Consider the following 24,196-nt stretch of genomic DNA (forward strand, 5'->3'; position numbering starts at 1 on the left):
TAATGGCAAGCCTCACCAAAGAAACAAAGAACAATGGATTGGGGATGCAAACACACAGAAGTGTAGGACAACCTAGAAGAAGGGAAGCAAAAAAAAGTAACATTAAGATAAAATGTGCTCACTATACAAGTAAAACATACTGATCTCTAAGACAGGATGTATAACGGCAGCCTAAGAATCATAAGTCTCCCAGAACACAATGGGACCAAAAAAAAAATCTTAATAGCAAAATTAAGGAAATAATAAAAGAGAACTGCCCAGAACTTCTAAACACAGAAAATGAAATTCCAATCAAAAGAAATCACCTATTTCCCTGTATTGTTGTGAGGATCAGATGAGATAATACATATATAAATCACTTAGCATAGTACCTGACACATAGTAGGTGCTTATTAGTGCTTATTCCCTTTTTCTTCCCCAAATCACCTTCAACGTGCCAGGTATTGTGCTAGGTGCTAAAGATACAAAGACCACTCCCTCTCCCCCCCAAAAGGGAAGAAACAATCTCTGCTCTTAAAAAGTTTACATTCTATTTAGGAAGATGGCACGTATTTGTACACACATACACACACACACGTACACATAAAATGAATACAAAACAGGTCAAAGGAAGGGAGGGAGTTACCAGTTGTTTCTGGGATTGGGAGGCTGCCTGAGGCAGGTCTATGAAGCTTGAGGAAAGCAGTTTGAAACAGCCTCTGTGGGAATGAGAAGAGGATTTCCTGGTAGTGCTGAGGGGCTGAGATTAGATAACAAATCTGTACAAGATACACTCAGCCCAACTGGGTGATTTCTCCAGCCTCATTCAACATTATATGAGTAGGAGCAGGCAGGGTGGATAATTGCAGTAACCTCCCAGGGAGTATGGCACGGGAATACAAGACCAGAAAAGTAAAAGTGATGTATGGTAGAAGTGATTAGCTACAGGGTCAAAGTTGGGAAGGGAGGAAAAGGAGGGCAGAGGAGTGGTGGCAGTTTAATAGAGCAGGAAACAGGCAGAGCCAAGATGGCGGCTGGAAAGCAGGGACTTGTGTGAGCTCCCCGCCAAGTCCCTCCAAAAACCTATAAAAAATGGCTCTGAACAAATTCTAGAACTGCAGAACCCACAAAACAGCAGAGGGAAGCAGGCATCCAGCCCAGGACAGCCTGGATGGTCACTGGGTGAGGTCTATCGCGCACGGAGCTGGGAGCAGGAGGGGAGCTGAGTCCAGTGTGGCCCGCGTGGAACAACCAGACCAGGAGCCAGGCAGAGCAGGCCCTAGCGCCCTAAATCAGTGAGTTGTGGCAGTTACCAGACCTCTCAACCCACAAATACCAAAGACAACAGAGAACTGCAGAACCCATGAAATAGCAGAGGGAAGCAGGGCTCTAGTCCAGGACAGCCTGGATGGTCTCTGGGTAAGGTCTACCATGCACAGAGTTGGGAGTGGAGCAGAGCTGAGCCCAGCGCCAGCTGTGGCAGGACCGACCAGACTGGGAGCAGGGTGGAGCAGGCCCCAGCGCTCTGAATCAGTGAGCTGCTGCAGTTATCAGACTTCTCAACCCACAAACACCAAAGACAACAGAGAAGGTTAGTGGGAAAAGCTGCGGGGGACAGAATGAAAGGAGTTCACTGTTCGACCACTGCCCCAGGGCAGCAGAGGTGGGGCAGCTACAGAACTACAGCTGCAGTTGCTTCTGGCCCCAGGCCCACCTGGTGGGAGGAACTAAGTGGAGGATCAGAGCAGGAGTGCAGAGCCTGCTGAAGATCTAAGTCCAGTCCAGGTTGAGGGTTCTTGGGGAAGGAGGAGTGCTGGTGTGGCAGAGCTGGCTGTAATAGCTCTGAAAACAACAGCGCATTCCCTCAAGCTTGGAACAAAGTACTCTTTACTCTACAAGCAGTCATACCCCACTGAAGAACTCAAGGGTTAAGTAAGTTGCCTGGGAACATGGATAGGCAGTGAAAACGCTCTCGGATTCAGTCTCAGACTTTGGAATCTTTCTCTGGTGACAAAGAAGACCAAAACACACAGCCAAAAGAAGTCAACAAAGTCAAAGAGCCTACAACAAAGTCTCCAAGAAAAACATGAACTGGTCTCAGGCCATTGAAGAGCTCAAAATGGAGTTGGAAAAGCAAGTTAGAGAAGTAGAGGAAAAATTGGGAAGAGAAATGAGAAGGATGCGAGAAAACCATGAAAAACAAGTCAATGACTTGCTAAAGGAGACCCAAAAAAATACAGAAAAAAAAATACTGAAGAAAACAACACCTTAAAAAATAGACTAACTCAAATGGCACAAGAGCTCCAAAAAGCCAACGAGGAGAAGAATGCCTTGAAAGGCAGAATTAGCCAAATGGAAAAGGAGGTACAAAAGACCATTGAAGAAAATACTACTTTAAAAATTAGATTGGAGCAAGTGGAAGCTAGTGACTTTATGAGAAATCAAGATACTATAAAACAGAACCAAAGGAATGAAAAAGTGGAAGACAATGTGAAATATCTCCTTGGAAAAACCACTGACCTGGAAAATAGATCCAGGAGAGATAATTTAAAAATTATTGGACTACTTGAAAGCCATGATCAAAAAAAGAGCCTATATATCATCTTCCAAGAAACTATCAAAGACAACTGCCCTGATATTCTAGAAGCAGAGGGTAAAATAGAAATTGAAAGAATCCACAGATCGCCTCCTCAAATAGATCCCAAAAAGAAAACTCCAAGCAATATTGCTGCCAAATTTCAGAGCTCCCAGGTCAAGGAGAAAATACTGCAAGCAGCCAGAAAGAAACAATTTGAGTATTGTGGAAATACAATCAGAATAACCCAAGATCTGGCAGCTTCTACATTAAGAGATCGAAGGGCTTGGAATACGATATTCCGGAGGTCAGTGGAACTAGGATTAAAACCAAGAATCACCTACCCAGCAAAACTGAGTATCATGCTCCAAGGCAAAATATGGACCTTCAATAAAATAGAGGACTTTCAAGCTTTCTCAGTGAAAAGACCAGAGCTGAATAGAAAATCTGACTTTCAAACACAAGACTCAAGAGAAGCATAAAAAGGTAATCAAGAAAAAGAACAAGAAAAAGAAATTGCAAAGGACTTACTAAAGTTGAACTGTTTTGTTTACATTCCTACATGGAAAGATGATGTGTATGATTCATGAGACCTCAGTATCAGGGTAGCTGAAGGGAGTATGCATATATATATATATATATATGTGTGTGTGTGTGTGTGTGTGTGTGTGTGTGTGAATGTGTATCTATGTATGTATATATGTATATAGGTATGTGTATATGTATATATAGACATATAGACAGAGGGCACAGGGAGAGTTGAAGATGAAGGGATATCTAAAAAAAATCAAATTAAGGGATGAGAGAGGAATATATTGAGAGAGGGAGATAGGGAGAGATAGAATGGGGTAAATTATCTTGCAAAAAAGTGGCAAGAAAAAGCAATTCTGTAGGAAGAGAAGAGAAGGCAGGTGAGGGAGAAAGAGTGAATCTTGCTCTCATCAAATTTGACCTGAGGAGGGAATACCATACATACTCAATTGGGTATCTTACCCCATAGGAAAGAAGGAGGAAGATAAAAAAAGGGGGATGATGGAGGGGAGGGCAGATGGGGGAGGAGGTAATCAAAAACAAACACTTTCAAAAAGGGACAGGGTCAAGGGAGAAAATTCAATAAAGGGGGTAGGTTAGGAAGGAGCAAAATATAGTTAGTCTTTCACAACATGAGTATTGTGGAAGGTTTTTACATAATGATGCGCATGTGGCCTATGTTGAATTGCGTGACTTCTTAGGGAGGGTGGGTGGGAAGAGAAGAGGGGAGAAAATCTGGATCTCAAAAACAGATGTTCAAAAACAACAAAAAAAAAGTTTTTGCATGCAACTGGGAAATAAGATACACAGGCAATGGGGGGTAGAAATTTATCTTGAAAGGAAGGGAAAAGGGGATGGGAGGGGAGGGGGGTGACAGAAGGGAGGGCTGACTGGGGAACAGGGCAACCAGAATATACGCCATCTTGGAGTGGTGGGGAGGGTAGAAATGGGGAGAAAATTCGTAATTCAAACTCTTGTGAAAAATCAATGCTGAAAACTAAATATATTAAATAAATTAATCAAAAAAAATAGAGCAGGAAACAGTTAAATGGAGGTAAAGATGAAGAATATGTTAAGAAGGAGTGGGATACAAGAAAAGTTGGAAGAATAGGAGACTATAATAAATGCTAGCAATTATATAATGTTTTAAGGTTTGCAATATACTTTATAAATATTATACCTCATTTTATTCTCACAACTCCACAATGAAGGTGCTATTATTATCCCCATTTTACAGATGAGGACACTAAGGTTCATAGATATTAGACACTTTTCAGGGTCACACAGCTTGAAGATGGATTTGAACTAGGGTCCGCCTGACTCCAGAACTAGAGCTCTATCTCCCGAACCAACCTATGTTACCACTTGAACAGCAGTGTCAAACTCAAATAGAAATGATTCCCTATAGGCTGCATATTATTGACTTAGAAAACCACAAATAAACATTATCTATGTTTTACTGTATGATTAGCATCATTTCAGAGTTCAAAATCTGGGGTTGGCAAACTATGGCCTAAAGATCAAATTCAGTCCTGTCTGATTCTGTACAGCCTTCGAACTTGAGTGACCTAGAGTCACAGTAAAAGAAGAGGGGGTAGAAACTCTCTATATGTGCCCCTGATCCCAACCCCTCTGGTCTTCTCTATCATAATTTCTCAATTACCACCTCTGGCCCCCTCCAATTTTCAATTTCTCTCTATCTAATTGTCCCATCCCTACCATCTTCAAACTTGTTCAAGTATCCCTAATTCTTAAAAACCCCTCCTTAGGGAGTTTTAAAGACCCTACTATCCCCTACTATCATTCTATGTTTTTCCTTTCTTTTACCAGCCAAATTCCTAGAAAAAGATGTCAACATTTTTACTTCTCTCAATTATTCCTCAACCCTTTGCAACCTGGCTTTCAATCTGAAATGACTATCCTCAAAACTATCTCTTAACTGTCATATACGATGGTCTTTTCTCACTCTTCATCCTTTTACTGTCTGACTTTATTGAAAACCCTCTCCCCTTAGATAGTCTTTTCTCTCTATGAATTTGTGACAGTGATTTCTCTTGGGTCCCCTCTGACCATTCTTTTTCAGACTCCTTTACACGATCATCATCTCCTTTACCTTATCACAACTGTTGATGTCCTTAGAGACATTGTCCTCAACCCTCTTTTCTTGAATATATATATATATTCTCAGTGATCTTATTAACTCACAAAAGTTTAATTATCATCATTATGCAAATGACTCCTAGGTTTATATATCTGGCTCTAGTCTTTCCTCTGAGTTTCAGTACTGCAACCTAGTACACATTTCAACCTGTATGTCCTAGAGATAACTTAAACTCAACATGTCCAAAATTGAATTAATTATATTCCTTTGTATTTAACTTCCCATTTTTGTTGAGGCACCCATTTCTGCTGAAGCCATCAACATTCTCCCAAACTCCAAGTTCATACCTTCAGCATTAACGTGGACTTTTCATTCTTTCCCATGCCACATACCCAATAAAATGCCAAATCTTACCATCTTTATCTCCACAACACCTCTGTATCTGACTTTTTTTCTTTATTCATTGCAATCACCACCATAGTTCAGACCCACAGTACTTTTTGCCCAGACTACTGGAAAGGCCTCCTAGGTTTGTCTCTCTGCCTCAAGTGTTTCCCCACTCTAATCATCACTCACAAATTGCCAACATGATCTGACCATTTCACTCTCTTACTCAATAAACAACAGTTATCTTATTGCCTCTTAGATAAATATAAAATCCCTGGTTTAACTTTTTAACATCCTTTGCAACTTGTTCCCAACCTATCTTTCAATCCTCATTATATATTACTCTTCTCTCCACATTCTATAACCCAGGCCAAATGTCCTTCTATCTGTTCCTCAAACATGGCATTTCAAATCCCATCTCCATGTTTCTGTACTTGCCATCTCTTCTATCTATAGTGCACTCCCCTCCAACTCCAGCTTCACAGAAATGTCTACAATTCTTCAAGAGTGTTCAAATACCACTTCCCTCCCCACCAATATAATGTATTTAACTAGCCGGTATTTATCTTGTATTTATTCTGCACACACATATGTACATATTATATCCCCAAAGAAAATATTAGTTCCTTGGGAGCAGCAAATCATTTCACCTTTTGTCTTTGTATCCTGAGTGCCTATTACAGTGAGAGGCACAGTGCTGGTGTTCAATAAATTCTTGTTGACTGATTCACTGATGTACCACTATTTTTAGATAACACCAAATAAACTAAGTCCAATAGAGAATAAATGTTATTTATACTATTTTGTAGGTATCTAAATCTTAGACCTCTTAAATACCATTCTACAATTTATCTTCATCTCACCCTAAATGCCTTGTCATATTATCCTACAGGCTTATATTGCTAAATGATTAGTGAATTAAAAAAAAAAAACAATTTAGGCACAAGTGAAATGGTCACTAACCACATGGGGAGGCTTCAAAGCTCGAATAAATTCACTGGTTTGTTGGTAATCTGTGTGAGCTGAGAAAGAAATATAATCTACAGACATCTTCAGGGGCAGCTTCTGTCCAGACATGGTAGTGATCTCTTCAGGTTCAGACATGATATGCTATTAGACCAAAAAAGAGAAGATACATATAGTCGAAAATTACTTTTGGAAAACACAGTTAACATTGTTTCTCTTTTTATAAACTTCTGTGCCATCATTAGGATTTTCTAGCACAAAAAATATACTATCATTAACTGAATAAATGCTGCATAGTTATTTTTCTCAGAGAGGCAGGCATTTGGCCCCTAACTTACAAGTAATAAACAAGTTTCTATTCTAGTCCCAAGGCCCTCACTGCTGCTGTCATGAGAGCTAAGGAAACGTAAGAGTCCAGAAATAAAGGAAGGGACAAAGCATGGAGAGCAGCAACATTTTAAGGAAGCTGATAGGTCAGACACGGCTATATAGTGACTTCCCTAACTTGAAATATCTTCCCTTACACTGGCTGAATTCTTAACAAATAGAGTAATTTGTATTAAAGTATTATTTTCAAAATGCAGATGTCAAGAAGAGATTGCTGTCCATTTTCACAAAAATAGGAATTAGTTCAGATTGCTTTCCTTTCAGTTGACATCATCAATACTTATGGACTGGGAGTTTTAATGCAGTGGGTAAACTAGGTAAACTTTGAAATATGCAATGTTTTGGAAAGTGCAGCAGGCCCGGGTAAGTTCACAGTTGGGAGTAATGCTATCTTAAGGCAATCTGATGACACTGTAAACCTCGGTAAAAGAGCATTAGTAGAAGGGAGTGGGAAAGACATAGATATCAGAGTGGGACGATGCTAAAGACAAGCTTTGCCAGTTAATTTTTTCCCCCTGAGGCAATGCCTATGCCCAGGAAAAGGAGAGCAGATTACCTTTCTCCTCTTATACTTATCAACCCTCAGTTACTGGGGCCCAGGACTAAAGCCACTACCATACTTTAGGTACACTATGGAATAAAGCAGCTTTTTTTGGTTTTTAGTGCGACTTAAGAATTTAACCATCCTTTATAAGGTTAGTTCTGAAAAGAATCTATTTCTATCTTAAAAAAATAACTCAAACCCATTTTATAAATGTAAAATGTTTTTAACTTCAGGATTTTTGATACAACAGACTGCTAGCAAAGTTAGAAATTCAGGAAAAGTTTTCATTTACGTAAACTAAATGTATTTTGTGGGAGTTGACAGAGTTGAAAGACAATGATTCCAGCCATGATTAGAAGGATGAAACATATTTTTCATGACTGTCCCCACAATGCATGGCTGATTACTTCATTGAGATGAAATCTGCACACTAGGTAAGTGTCTTTACGTTGGAAAAGCAACTAAATGAATTGAGATTGCATAAGGCTTAATTTAACCTAGTAGGAAAAGTTGTATGTGTATTATAAATACATATTATGATTAAAAACAATGCGAAGCTTAAGCATAATAGACCTTGGCAAGTGTTCCTTCGACGCAGTATCCTGCTATAATTACACCATTTCTTTTATCAGTACACCAACTTTCAAATAATTCTCTGGATAAGCCACTCTGCATCATCCCTGGTGAAGCCATCACAACACTTGGGCCAATGTCATCAAAATGATCCATGCTCTGAGAGAAAAGAGATATAAAAAGTATGCTAATCATTAGTGTCTGATAAAGGATGTTCTGTTTTTTAAGAGTGTATCAAATAGCAAGCTGGATGAAATGAATCACCACTAAAAGATATATGAGCCTTGATGACCAGTCAAGTATCAACAAATTTCAGTTCTTAAGCTTATGAACAATTTAAGAGCAAGAATGGTAGGGATTGCCCAGAGAAGGGGGCTTAAAACTTTTTTTTTCCATCATGGACCCCCTTTGACAATAAGCGAAGCCCATGGACTCCTCCAAATTGTGTTTTTAATTGCATAAAATAAATTTATGGAAATGTTAAATTTCGGTTAAAGATTGACAAAAATAAAGATGTAATATTTTTCCCTTTCAAATTCACAGACCCCTGAAATTTATCTACAGACCTTTGTATATCTATAGAGCTCACATAAGAACTTCTGGCCTATAAAGTACAAATTTAGTTATTTCTTTAGGTCAATAATAATGTTACGATGACCAATACACTAATCTTTGGTTTTTCACAGGTCGAAAGGAAGCCTTGCAAATTATGAGAAGGAAATACAGAAGGAACAAAAAGAACAGGAAAAAAAATAACAGTAATAATAACCACTGGCTTGAAAAGAACTTCGAAACAGTAATTAGATTTCAATTTCAGAATGACTAGACTATTAATATGTATTTTTCAGAGTTTTTTTTCTCTTATAGACACATTGAATTTCGAGCGAATGTTATCCCCCCCAAAACAGTGACTTGTTAATTTGAGAAAGACTACAAAAATGGTTCAGAAACAACACTTAAAATGTAGTTCTGTCTCTTCTTCCTTCCCCTCTTGGAAAGGGTTAAACAATAAAGTTATAGTGGTCAATTTTTTCCCTGAAAAATCAAACTGTGATACCATCCAAATCAGAAACAGTTTAAATACTGTTGAATGAACTGTCTTATTACTAAGAACTTAAAAAAAAAACCACTTTAATGTGAATCATACTTAAGTCAAGAAAAAATCACAATTTATTCCAGGTTCTCCAAGTGTGGTACAGTGGAAACAACACTGGATTTTCTTCATTTGCCACTCTGCCTGGTTTCAACTCCAACATCATTTTCATCATGTCCTACCCAAGATAAGCTCACCACCAGGGGGATTGCTTCAGCTTTCCCACTTACACCCCAATTGCTTCTGCCAGCTAAAAATTTTTAACTGAGTAAAAATTTCTCCCATAGCTTCCCCCTACAGAAGGTTCAAAATCCCAGTCATCTCTTCATTTACCACCAGTAGCTCTGCTTGGTCTTGACTTTACCATCACCTTGTCATTCTTTCACGCCCCCTTAATCTCTAGGCTTTTTAGTTTCCTTTTGGGTACTGTCTTTCCCCATCAGATTAGAAGCTTGTTGAGGTCAATGATTATCCTTGGGACATAGGGAAACAGTAGTAAATGTTTCCTACATCATATATGGATTTGGAGTCAGAAGACTAGTATTCAAATCATGGCTTTGCTACTTATCTCTGTTATTGATCTTAGGCAAGTCAGTAAACCTTCTCAGGTCTCAGTTACCTTACCTATGAGATTGAACTAGCTGACTTCTAATGTCCCTTCTGGCTATAAACACCATGATCATATCAATTAAAAATTATGCTGTTAGATGACTTTGGCAAGAATTTAATAAATTCAACAATAAATACCTTCCAAATAGTAATGACAAAGGACAAAGTAAAATGGAGTTGATTTTTACGCTCTAGCAATATTCCTTTTTTCCAGATGTACTGACCTTGAGATTACTAATGTGTTTGAAGACAAAAGGATTGTTGATATTGATTTGTTTGCGGATTTTGTCATTCATGGCATTCACATAGGTCTGGTATACTGCCATACATTTCTTAGCCAAAGATGATGCATAGTATATTGGAATGTCATGGAGTTCTGGGTGATTCTGCCAATATTCATCTAGAAAGAAATTTCACAAGGTAAAAATTCCACTCTGCTAAAATGAAGATATCAAAATTTAAAATCAAGATTTCGTCTGAAGGTAAGCTTAGATTTTTATCTTTATAAGAAATTTTAAAAGCTCAAAGTACCATGAATAAAGGAAAACAAAACTCCACAACTTAAAATAGCTTAGGAAACATTAACCTACTACTTCTTCACTAGGACCAACCTCCAATTTAGTCCTAAAAAAAAAAGCTCAAAATAATTATTTAACCATAGCATAAAAATACATAGGATCAAGGTTATTCCACACGTCTTTAGAAAGAATAATAAATACTGGCCAGCAAGTGGCTTAAATTTTGAACATATTTAAAATAAAAATACTTTATTAAGTGATTCTACCGTATGGATGTGGGATCCTGGGAAACTCACTCGACATGTCAGTATCCTAGCCAATGTCCAAAGATTCCTGCACTTGTAGAGGAAATTCTTCCTTGCCATTGCAGGAACCCCTTCTCCCCCAATCTAGAAGCACCCCATACTTACTGTTAAACTTAATATTCTTTAAAAACTGGTTACCAGGCAAAATGATAACCATCTGATAATCACTAAAAGTGTCATGAAAAATAGGAATAGTCAGTGAAAAACATCTTTGTAAAAAACTGAAATCTTTTCCTCATTTCTCATCTGGCCATATTACTTTGAGACTTCTCTGACTTTTTCCACCATGCCCTTGTGTTGGGTATCTTGCTCCATCCACCTCAACCTCTTTACTTTCCTTTTGTGGATTATCTTCCCCTATTAGACTGTAAACTTCTTGAGGACAGAAACTGTCTTTTTTGGTATATGTGTTCTTCGTGCTTGCACAGTGCTTGGCTCAGAGTAGGTGCTTAATAAATGTTTATTGACTGACTGATTAGGAGCTATGTGGAATAGCTGGACAGGCAAAAGACTTGGGAGCTAAGTGACCTTCTATTTATGATCAGCTATGACATTTACTAGTGAGCCGCTCTAGGATGACTTTCCAGCTTGAAGTTACTTATCTGTAAAATATGGACAATAATATAGTGTGACCCAAAAGTCTTAGCTCAGTTTTAAACTATTAAAACTTGTTAACCAGTATTAAGACCTTTAGGAAACCCTGTACTTGAACAATCTACTGCTAATGTAATGAGAAAAACACTTTGAAACCATGCTTTAATAATTTAAGATCATGAGGAGAAAAGATCTGAACCTGTGATTTCATCAGTGCAGGGAACTCCCAGTATGGAAACTTCTTCCCACCTAAATATCAACTTTTAGCAATTTCTTTGCAGTTTATGGTTTTATGTGGCTGCCTGGGGGCATTGAGAGGCTGAGGAACCTGAACATGATAAACCAGGGGCAGGATATGAACCCAGATTTCTACCTGGAAAGCCAGCCACTAATGCTATACCAGACCCTCAATTACAGCAGTACTTATCTGCCAAATTGCTCAGTTTTTGTGCTGATTTTTAATTCTGTAATTTTGAATACAAAAGCACATAAAATCAAAATCAAGAAAAAATAAACCTTCCAAAACCTGGCAGACACAGCCATTCTTTTACATGTTGAATTGAATTTGTTGCTTAATTAGGCACTCAGAGGGGCAACCATTTATACTACTAAATACTTCAGACAGTTTAAGACTGTTTCTATGTCTTGTTTATAATCTCATAGAAGAGTCAACAATTTTATTCTGATTATGCTTTTGAAAAAACTATTCAGTGCGTCTTACACAAAGATGCAAAAATACCTAATTAAAAGCAAATGTAAAAAGTAAATTTTCAAACATACATTGATTGAATTTTTGCTTTTTTTCCAGTTACATATTCAGCCATTCATTAGTTTTTCCACTAGAGGGCAGAAAAGAAAAAACAAAAAACTAAAATGTAATCAAAATTATACTTACTAAAAAGTTTAATATAGTTTAAATAAAGGGAAGAGGTTGAAATTAATATTGACACTTGATATGTTGGTCACATTAATGATAATCTTGCTCTTTAACATTATGAGTAACTGAGAAAAGTTTTTAATTTTTCAAATGCACAGGAAGGAAGCAGAAAGTTATATATGCTCACATCTCTTATCCGAAATGCTGGTGACTACTACTTTGTAGGCTTTTACAATATATTATCATAGAACTTGGAATTAAAAAAATTCAAAAGTAATTGGAAACTCCATTATGCTGAAAGGAATCACAGATAACAAACTCATATCAAGAATAAACTTATATGCTCCAAATGCCTTAGCATTTAAATTCACAAAGGAAACATCTTAGCTACAAAAAGATATGAAGAATAACAAGACAATGACAGAAGACTTCACTATCCCTATCCCTCTCAGTTCTAACTCTAACAGGAAGATAAACAAATGGGACAAAGTGAACGACATGCCAGAGAAACTAAAGTTAAAACATTTGGCATCTTCTAACTGGTACAGCAAAAGAATATATGACACATACATATACATGCATGCACACATGTACATATGTATAAAATGATATGTGATGAACACAGAGAAGAATGGAAAGGTCAATTATGAATTGATTCATAGAGAAATAAGCAGGGCCAAGAAAACAATATACAGTAACTGTAATAATGTAAATGGAAAGAAGACATGCCAAAAAAACTAAAAGTAAATGTAACAAAATTATAAAGATTAAACAGGACTCAAATAAAGAGTTATGAGAAGATATCCTCCAAACTACTCTTTTGTGGAGGTAGGAATTTCACAGATGTTACACACTGTACATATTCTTTCGCTTTTTCAATATATCATTAATTTGTGCTGGGTTTTTTTTTTGTGTTCTCTAAAAAATACTATTTCTCATTTGGAATGGCTCTCTGAGAGAGGGAAAAGGAGGGGGAAAGATATTTGGGATAATTATGGTAAAATAAAAAACAGAAAACATCAACAAAAATTTTTTCTTCTAAAAAGAAAGGTGTCAGCAGCAACAAAAATGAGCGGTTTAATACAACATATCTTTACTTGTCAAACTATCATCGAGAATGTAGTGCTTAAACAAAAAGGTGCAATAGAGTGTATTTAATGTAATTAGAAAGATAAATGTCTAGAAGCAGAGAATACCTGTGTCTGGAAGTTGGAGGGAAGAAGACCTTCCAACAAAAGGAAAAGAAAAGGGGATATGTTCTCCTAGGAATGAAGACAGGTAGTACAAGGTGAGAGACCATCCAGTAGGTTTCAAGGAAGAAGAGACAGATATTGATGATTGGTGATTCACTGTTGAAGAATACTGAGGTGACTATGTGTCTATTGGACATTAACAATAAAAAGGTCTCCTGTCTTCCCAGAAAATGGTGGAGAGAACTCAACAAGAACTGTCAAACCTGACAACTACTACACAATTAGGGTGACTCAAGTAAGAAAAAAACCAACAGTACCAGAAAGAACCTAAAAAAGCACTACTACATATTACCAAGTCTGGAGTAAGAAAATGAAGACCTTTTTGAGAGGCACCATGGATATTTTCATCAGCATTACTAAAGAGCAAAGTCTTCAGAAGAGAAAGACACATGAGAATTTAATAGCAACTAGTTAGGACAGTGTCTGAGAATGCATTTGGGATTTCTGGATGAGGGCTTAAAATATAGGAATAATGTGGGGGGGGTTTTGGTCAGGGATAGAATGCAGTTAACAATAATTATAAATCTAATTTTTTTAAAAAAGACTTTAAATTGAAAAAGGAAGGGAATGGGAAAAAAAAAAACCTGCCTATGTGTTATCACCAACGCTAGATATCCTAATGTAGTTATAATATAGGAAGAACAGTAATAGAGTTGGGCAGAAACTTATAGGAGACTAAATCCAAGAGCCAACAATAAAACCTGTGGTTTCACATATTTATACAGAAATGAACAATTCATGGGTAGCAAGAAAAGTGAATCAGAAAGCTTAACTCAAAAAGAAAAATTTGAGACCATAAGTACCATTGAAACACATGACCAAAATATGCATCAGGAAGCATCTAACCTTATTCGAAACAAGGTGAGGGGTGGGAGGTAGTGGAAAAGCATAATATATTATGAAGATAAATTCATGTATGGAGACCCAGCAACCCTGAGGCGAAAAATACTGAAGAGAGCATTTTGGTAAAGATAGTGCTGTTAGAAACAGAAGTAATACTGACATCAAAATGTACATTATACCACTGGTGTCAAATTCAAATAGAAATGGGGGTCACTAATCTGTACATAAGGATCCCTGAAGGTCACATACTGACTTAATTTTAAAATGTAATGTTATTTTTGTTTTATTTTTACTTTGTTAAATATTTCCTAGTTACAGTTTAAGTGTGGTTATGGCCACACTTGGGAGTACAGCAGGTATGCAGGCTGCATGTTTGACACCTCTGCCTTAAGACAATCTGGACATAAAGAGGGAACGGAAGAAGAATTACAGAAATAGATTACAAGAGTGGCACAGAGGCAGTATATAGTAGTAATAGGGAATTTCAATAATTTGGACATCCTAGTTAAAGATGCGCAGGTATTAATTTCTTGACATGCCTTAAAGATAATTTCATCTTTAAAGAATAATTAATAAAAGGAACTTCTGTATCTGAGCACCAAGTAATCAGTTGCTAAAATAGGGAAGATGGCAATTTTGGGGGTGGTGGTGGCGGCGGCAGGTGTAAGAGACAAGAAGATATCATGACATACAGCCTAGATTTTGAGGAGCAGACTTCAAGTAAATCCTGAAGACTTAGAGAGAAACAATTACAATGAAGGGGAAAAACAAGTGCAATTAAAAGAGATGAGTGTAAATGCACTAAAAACTCCCCTACTACCTTAGATTTTTGAGATATACATACAAGTATGTATTAAAAGGAAATTAAATTAAGAGGAAGCACAAAAGTACAGCATGGAATTGGAAGAATAATAGCAGGAATTTCAAAACTCAGAATAACCCAAAGCTGGTAAAGATATGCTAAGAATGACAAAAAGCATTTTAATAAAAAGCTGTATTAGGAAAAAGGAGTAGGACTTCTGCTCAGGGTAGCTGAGATGATGAAAACTGATGACAGAAAGCAGAAGTACAAACCTATTTATCTGGCTTCTACTTTTTTTCTATAGGAGAACAATACTGGAAAGAATAGATCAAAATTGGCTACTAGGAAGTTGATACCCAAGATAATCGAGAAAAAGTAATACAGCACTGAGCTGCCCTTGATGAGTTCAATTCACCAGTGAACTGAAAAGCATTTATTAAACACCCACCACATGCTAGTCTCTGTGCTAAGCACTACTAGGCGTATCAAGACAAAAGTGAAAAGGGGCCTGCTTTCAGTGACCTGTAAGGGACAACAATGTGCATATCGTATACAGTATTTATAAAATACGTAATTTTGGAGTGAAGACACTAACAGCTTGGGAAAAGGGTGAGGAATCATGAAAGGATTCACGCAGAAGGCGGCACTTCTGATGAACTTTACAAGAGGCTAGAGACTCAGGGGTGAGGCTGGGCTCAGAATATTCCTGGGAAATGAAAGGACAGACAACTATGACTGTTAAAGCATTTTCAGTGACTTCTGAAAGATTATGGAAAACAGGAAAGGTACCACTGGAGCTGAGAAGGACAAATATTGCCTCACATTTCAAAAAAAGGAAAAGAATGGAGTCTTCAAACCATAGGCCAGTGAGTTTGACCTTGATCCTGGGAGAGTTATAGAAAGTATTATTAGAGGTATAGTTAGTGAATATCTATAAAAGGAAATGATGGTTACCAAAAGGATATAATTAAGAGTAGGTTCTTTTCTTTTTTTTGGACAGGTTAATAGACTGGCAGATAAGGAAAAGCTAGCTAGCTAGAATTTACTTCACAGTCACATTATAGTTATAGAAAAGAAGGAAAAACGTGGGATACATGAATCTACATCTGGATATGAGACTGGCTGACTGGCCAGACTGAAAGATTACTCATTAATGACACAACATCAATTCTGAAGGAGGTAACCAATGGAATACTTCAGGTGTCTGTGCTTGGCCTAGTGCTATGATGTGGATAAAGGTATAAGGCAATCTTATTAAATGTGAAGACAACACAAAGATGGGAGAGATAGCTGAACACACTGGGTGACAGCCAAGATACAAAAAGACACTGACAGGCTAGAATACTGGCCTGAGTCTGCAGAGATGGTGGAAATATCATTCATTCTAGAGTTGCAGGAACTGCCACTTATTGCCTGTGTGGTAATGCTGGCATAAATTTATATGCCGTATTAGGCTAGTTCTTTAGCCTCTTGGGGGGGGGGGGGATCTCAGTTTCCTCATCAACAAAATGAAAGTGTTGGACCAGATGATCTTTGCTCTCTCTTCTAGATCTAAACTTATAATCCATCATCTAAAATCTTAAATTTGAGTCCAAAATTGAAATGGGAAACACGAGGTTAGACAACGCAAGTTATTCTGCAGAAGATCTGAGGGTTTTAGTAGAAAGCAGATTAGGATTAGAATTAGAATTGAATTAGAATTTGGCTGATAAGACAGCCAAAAAGGGCAATATGATTTTAGGCTGCATTAAAAGAGGTATGGTGGTTAGGATTAGAGAGGTAAAAATTCTGTTGCAACCTAGGAAGGGGTAGAAGTATAAGAGGCTTAAAAAGAAAAATATGAAAAACTGTTGTGGGGAGAGTTGATCAGAGAAAAGCAAAAAGGAATGACTGTCAGCAGCGAAAGCCAAAATGGTATTAGATAACAAATTTGTAGTGGCCCCATCAGCATGGTTTTGCGACTTCGTTCAACATCCAGCAGCACTCAAACAAAAGCAGACAAGTCAGAATGTGGAAGTAATCCAAAACAGAGGTCTAGAAAGGGGTGAATGACCATAGAGAAAGAGGAATTGGGGGTGGGAGGGAAGGATTAATGAGCTGAAGATGAAACAGCAATAGGACTAGTATCAGGAAATCTGGCTTCAAGTTGTATTTCAGTTGCTCATTTAACTTGGTAAATCACTTAATCTCTTTGGTTGTCAATTTCCTGATCAGATAAATGAGGATAATGATACCAGTCATAGTGAGATAATACACGTTAATGCACTTTGGCTGTAAGGAGTTACTGTCTTCTTTCTGCAAATAGCTCTTAAAGTTTACTATTCTTACGTCAGAGGGAGGAGACATACCTAAAATTAGGAGAAGTTCTTGAGCTCGTCCCAGAGCAAAGACAGGAATAAGACCCCTGCCACCTCTATTGACTATATCATGAACGGTGTTGCAGAATCTTGCCTCTCGCTCTTCTCGTTTTTCATGAATGTGAGTCCCATATGTAGATTCCTAAGTAACGTAAACAGGTATCAGAACAATGAGACATAGATCTAACCTCAACTGTCTTAAAAAATAAGAATGACACTCTAATAAACTTACCTATCCGCCTACCATAGAATAATGTGTTTGCAGACATGTAAGACTAACACTAAGTGAGATTAATAATAATGACAGCTAGCATTTATAGAAGGCTTTAAAGTGCAGTACTACATGTTGTTATCTCATTTGATCCTCAAAACAACCCTGGGACATAAGTGCTCTTATTATCCCCACTTTACACATGAGGAAACTGAAGCAGACAAGGGTTAAAGTGACTTTGCCAGGATCACACAGTAAGCGTCTGAAGCTAGACTTGAATTCAGACTTAAGAGTTTGATCTCACACTCCAAATTTGGTGCTCTTACCCCCTATGCCACATAGTTGACAATAATGATAAAAATAATTGAGGCAGATTTTCAGAAATCTTTCCTGAAATTGAGGTCATTTATTTGCCATAATGATGGAAGCAGCTGAATCTTCTTTACTAATGTCAATGCCTGATGTTTATCAGTACAAACATCAACAGGTAAATGAAAATTGAGAAGATTGCCACTGCTGCCAGAACAACAGGGTAGAGAGTTGAAGCTACTGAAGGCCAGGTAAGGCTACAAGGAGACAGACATTAGTGCAGAAAGACCACTGACAGTGCTAAAATAGGTTTTGAAACACATTATCAGTCTATCACTGAATCTCCCTAAGCTGACATTTTATCATAATCAACAAACATGTTTCAAAAGGATCTGTGATTTCACAAGGTATTCCCTCTTACCACATGAATCCCAATTGTTGCCAACTAAGCATTAGTCCCTTAAAATTTAGCTATCCTAGTTTTGAAATGACAAATAGTAGGTTAATGGGTGATATTAAAACATTTTCCAGCTTGACAGGACCTGCCACAGCTTACATTTCTTTTATCCAGCCTTCAAGAATCCATGGTAACCTCCATGACATAATGAGGTGCTAGAGTAGGAGTATAGAACTTTATAGACATGCTTGATAAGCCCTTTCTATGCAGCAGGACACTGTACTAGAATAGGAATGGAATAAAAATAAGAGGCTGATGTCTTCTCTGCCCACAAAGAACTTATGAACCAGTTAGGGAAATATATCATGTACACAAAAAGATAAATAAAAATTCAAGGCAGCATATGCTAAGTGACAAGAGACAAAGATTCTCATCTCCCTTCCACACATGACTCTCAGGTATCACGTAATAATTTCTTTTTCTCTTCAAGGTTGCTGTAAATGTTCACTTTAAAATAATTTCACCTTGATTAAGGATAAAGTGCCAGGTATATTACTTGCCCCATCTAGATCCATTACCCTCTTTCAGGACAAGCTTTCCTAGGGACTACCATTTTTAATAGCCAAAGGATAAAGTTGGATTGTTATGAAAAGCCTAAATCAATACCTGACTTTTTTGGTTCAAAAGTTCAGGTTAACCCATAAAAGCTGAATAATTTCCCCACATATAGGAAAATAAACATTTCAACGTTTTTAAAAATATATATATAATTCAATTTCTATATAATTCACTTTTTCCCCCCTTTTTTAAGGGAGGAAGGCAGGGCATTTGGGGTTAAGTGACTTGCTCAAGGTCACATAGGTAGTAAGTGTGTCAAGTGTCTTGAGGCTGGATTTAAACTCAGGTCCTCCTGACTCCAGGGCTGGTGCTCTACTTACTGCACCACCTCGCTGCCACCACATCACCTTTTATACTAGTTCAACAAACACAAGACAAAAATTCTTTGTCATAAGGGATGTCTCTTTGTAAGGGGCAAGGAAAAGGGTATAAAGGGAAATCTAGGGGGTACAAAAACAAAAGACAATTAAAAAAATTTATTAAAATCAGGAAACCATTAATACTTACAATAATAAGAATATCTGGTTTAATATTAGGAATTTCAGCTGCCATTAAGTGCCTATCTTCTTGTCTTGAGAAATCACCTGTGTATAAAAGCTATGAAAGATAAGAAACTTAGTTGGGAAAGGAATTAGATTTTGGAAAGATATTCTATAATTAAGCCAGTAAAATCTAGGGATGATTGTGTATATGTGTATTCATAAGCAAAAAAAAAAAATCAAGTTAAAAGCTGCAGTTAGGTTTTAAATAAAATAGATTTGATGGGAAAAAAGTATGGCCTATAAGATTGAAATTAATATGCTACCTTGTAACTAGAATTTTCAGTATTTATCCTAATTTTTTTCTATCCAAGTTTATTAGAAACTGATGCAAATAGAATAAATATCCTTGCTAGCCTATCTTCTCTCCCTTTTTTCTTTCTGGGGGTACAGTCTGGTGATATGGGTTCCATATTATCTCTTAATGTAAAATGAATACAATACCAGAGGTTGTTCCCTATCAAGTTACCCAGGCAATTTTCTATACATCATATGCAAGTGGATGAAGACCATGCTACTTTAGCTTATTTTTCAACCTCTGAAATTTTATTTTATTGTTTTGAACTACAAATATTCGTTATAAGAACTGATGTACCTAGCTGGATCAAAGCAGTAACCACAATTAAAGAAAATGTTCAAAGCAAATAAAAACAGGAAGATCAACATTGTTACGTGTACATGTGACCAAGTACAGTGGAAATGTGAAGTATCATGGTATTTTCACTATACCTGATGGTCAAATGTAAGACTGCCAACCAAAGTCTGATTCTACCTATAACACATAAGTTTTACATGTTTTAACACTTTGCATGTTTTAAGAAATTTGCAATATTGCACTGTAGCTGGAAATACATTGATTTCTCCTGAAAAATTCTTTGCAACAAGTTTATAATGTAGGTAGTAAAAAACAAAAAATTTCTCACTTTACAGGGGAAAAAACCTGAGGTTCTAAAAGACTTAGTGTTTGCTTAAGGTCATGCAGATATTAAGCATTAGAGCCAGGATTTGAACATATACCTCCCAACTCTTATATTTCTTTCTATTAATACTACGATATCTCTTTATAAGAAGATACACAGTACCTTTACACCGGCAATCTCAATCATAAACATGGCTGCTCCTAGAACATGGCCTGCATGGTAACACCAAAATTTGATTCCTGCAACTTCCTTTACTTCATGAAAATTGATAGTTTCAATTTTGTCCATACTCTCTTCTAAATCTGTCTCAGTATACAGCATGTCATCCGCTGATATATTACTAAAATTTAAAAAACCAGAACATGAAGAATAAGATTAAACATTTTTTTCTGATTTATTTTAAAGAAATCATAGAAAACTGTTCTTTGATGACACACTTAAAGCCATTCCATTTACTTATATAGAATATAAGGAAGCAGATTATGTTACAATTACTTGAAATACTTATACTAAAATATTCCACTGCCTCTCATGTGGGAGGTGATGCCAGCTTCTGCAAGAATATCATTATGGAAAGCAAGACAGACTTTTCCAGGCTTAAAAGGTTTCAAATGATGATAGAATTTAAGCACCTTGAGTCCAGAGTCTTTCACTGCTGTCTTTTTATACTTAGCTTTTAGTACAGTGCCTTATCTTATATAGAGAAGGTATTTAAAGTCTGCTGCAATAAGCCAAAAAAGTGCCCGGGAAAAGACTACCATTAAAGAACCAGATCACCCAAATTCGGATAGGCTTATTACTAGGTTGGGAAACTGGTAATAAAATGTTTTTGCCCTAAACAATTCATCAAACAATTTCCTAAGGTATGAAGCAGTTGAAATCTGTATAGATGGAGGGAGGGCCCATATGGATTAAATTATGGGTCTTTGAAAACTAGTAAGTATTCTGAATAACAGGCAGTATGTGGCACAATGGAAAAAGCACTGGCTCCAGAGTCAGAGAACTTGGGTTCAAATCCTCCTTCATAAGTTTTCTACTTCTGTACAAGTAGCTCCAGTTTTCTTATCCATAAAATGTATGAGTTGAAGGCCTAGACAGACTTGAAGTTCCTTCCAGCTCTAGATCTAGGATCCTAGGTCCTTAGTTAGTGGTTAGATTCAAGGGAACAGATGAAGTACACAACATACAGAAGCAAATAAGCACAGTAGTCTATTGTTTAACAAACCCAAAGATCCCCGCTACTGGGGCAAGAACTCCTTATTCAACAAAAACTGCTAGGAAAACTGGAAAGCAGTTATGGCAGAAAGTAGGCAGTGACCAACATCTCACATCACATACCAAGGCAAATTCAAAATGAGTACATGAGTTATACATAAAGGGTGACATCATAAGCTAATTAAGGGAAAGTAGAATTAATTACCTGTCATCTCTGAATAGGGGAAGAGTTCATGATTGAATAGGACAGAGAGATTCACAAAAGGTAAAATGGATAATTTTGATTACAAAAAATTTTAAAGTCCCAGGGCAGCCAAAATTAGAAGAAAAACAGGAAACTAGGGCGAAAATGTTTGTAGCAAGTTTCTCCAATAAAGGTCTCATTTCTAAAATACATAGAAAACTAAACCAAACATATAAAAACAGGATATGGTGACCAATTGATAATGATCAAATAATATGATAGTCACATGAAAAAATGTTCTAAATTACTAATAATTAGAGAAATGCAAATTAAAACAAATCTGAAATGCTACCTCACACCCATCAGATTGGTTAAGACAACAGAAAAGGAAAATGACACATGCTGAACTGGATGTGGGAAATTAGGTTCATTCCCTAACACACTGCTGGTGGAGTTGTGAACTGGTTCAACTATTCTGCAGAACAGTTTGGAATTATGCCCAGAGGACTATAAAACTGTGTATACCCTTTGACCCAGAAATACTGCTACTAGGTCTATACCCCAAAAAGATCAAAGAAAAGGGAAAAGGACCTATATGTACAAAAATACTTATAGTAGTTATTTTTGTGGTGGCAAAAAATGGCAAATTGCAATCTGAAGAATGGCTGAACAAATTAAGGTATATTAGTGAGATGGAATACTATTATGCTATAAGAAATAATGAAGGTTTCAGAAAAACCTAGAGAAATTTATATGAACTGATACAAAGTGAAGTGAGCAGAACCAGAGAACAATCTACATAGTAACAACAATATTGTAAAAATAATCAACTGTGAAAGACTTAATAACTGATCAATTCAATGATCCACTACAACTCCAAAGGATTTTATAATATAAAACTCTGCCTGCCTGCAAATAGAGAATTGATGGACTCAGAACACAGATTTTTTTCCTTATTTTTCCTGCTTTTTTGTTTCAGAACATGGCTGATGTGGAAATGTTTTTCATGACTTCATATATATATGATGGATATAAAGATTCTTACCTTTTTGATGGGTGGGAGGGGGGCTAGAGAGGGGTCGAGAGAATTTAGAACTGAAAATAAATTTTTGAAAAAAAGAAAATGGCTTATAGCCAAATACTCGAATATACTCAATGTGCTCAAAGGCCACAAAGCTCTATTTAATATAGTGTATCATTTGATTTTCTGAGTCCTGGTGAAGGTACCGTATTATTCAAATTGGATTACATCACAGGATTCTTCTAAGGATCAAATGAGATCCTGTATCAAAAATATTCTGTAACCATAAAGTAATATATAGATACAAGCTACTGTTACTAAAGGGGCAACTAGGTGGCACAGTGAATAGAGCACCCTGTCTGGAGTTAGGAAGACTCATCTCCCTGAGTTCAAATCTGGCCTCAGACACTAGCTGTGTGACTCTGGGTAGGTCACTTCACTCTGTTTGCTTTAGTTTCCTCATCTGTAAAATGAGGTGGAGAAGAAAATTGCAGAATACTCTGCCAAGAAAACCCCAAATGGGGTCATAAAGAGTTGGCTACAACTAAAATGACTCAACAATAACAAACTGTCATTTACTTTAGTAATTATTATTACAGAAGCAAGGTAATTTTCCAGTGTTCAAAACTGATAGGAATGATAGCACACTGACTGCCAAGACATGCATTCAAGACTTCTGATGTCAAATCGAGTGCTTTTCCATTATACCATGGAATTTCTTTAACATTCTGGATATAATTCTTCCTACGATTTTATAATAATGCTCTGTTACTTTAAAACTTAAATTGTATAACTTCATGAAATACGTTGTATGGATTAGCAAATTATTTTTAAAAATTTGGTTTTTTTTAATGTATTTAAAGTACAGCTGGAGATAATGAAAATTGCTACATGATTAGATGTAGCTGGAGAATAAACACAGTGAGTGAATAGGAACAAATGCCAAAGAACTTGTTTTGTAATTTTAAAAACTCTTAAGAATTTCAAAATGTACTTTGCCTGAAAATGATGCATATACATATTGCGGCATAACCCATACCTTTATATAAAGCAGTATGTGTTGTGGGGGAAAGATAATTATCTAAAGCAAATAAATAAACAATAAAAGGTCAATTTCAAAAGGTCTTTGATATAAGAGCAAATCCTTTCAAAATGTACTATTTCTGATAATTATATGAATACATTTTTTTGAGAATAAGACAGTACATCCTGTGGGAGAAAGACGTTTTCCTAAAAGAACGCCAAAAAATTAAACATTAGAATACAATTATCCATCTGTGTAAGTTTTGATTCAGGCCTGTGATTTCATTGGTGGGCAGAACTATCTTCCTCATCAAGGAAGATTGGCAACTTTTCTGCACCTTATCATATTAGAGGGCTACTCGGGACATTAAGTGACTTGTTAGTGTATGACAGAGGTTAGACTTGAACTTGTATTTCCAGGTAAATGGCCAGTCTTCTATCCACTACACCATACTGATTTTTTAT

General features: G+C 36.7%; 1 protein-coding gene across 2 annotated transcripts in view; it reads right to left on the reverse strand.

Annotated features, from left to right (window-relative positions):
- CPSF3 (cleavage and polyadenylation specific factor 3) overlaps nucleotides 1–24,196 on the reverse strand; it is a 65,817-nt gene that overhangs the window by 31,889 nt on the left and 9,732 nt on the right. The window contains exons 5-10 of one of the 2 annotated variants that reach the window (XM_036751473.1): nucleotides 20,451–20,628; nucleotides 19,337–19,426; nucleotides 17,286–17,436; nucleotides 9,970–10,145; nucleotides 8,044–8,202; nucleotides 6,537–6,683 (exon numbers count right to left, since the gene is read on the reverse strand). In XM_036751473.1, coding sequence (XP_036607368.1) covers nucleotides 6,537–6,683; nucleotides 8,044–8,202; nucleotides 9,970–10,145; nucleotides 17,286–17,436; nucleotides 19,337–19,426; nucleotides 20,451–20,628 — 901 coding nt within the window. The remainder of the gene's footprint in view (nucleotides 1–6,536; nucleotides 6,684–8,043; nucleotides 8,203–9,969; nucleotides 10,146–17,285; nucleotides 17,437–19,336; nucleotides 19,427–20,450; nucleotides 20,629–24,196) is intronic. The other variant, XM_036751474.1, reaches the window with a different exon arrangement.

Source organism: Trichosurus vulpecula, chromosome 3, assembly GCF_011100635.1.
Source record: "Trichosurus vulpecula isolate mTriVul1 chromosome 3, mTriVul1.pri, whole genome shotgun sequence".
Taxonomy (NCBI): Eukaryota; Metazoa; Chordata; class Mammalia; order Diprotodontia; family Phalangeridae; genus Trichosurus; species Trichosurus vulpecula.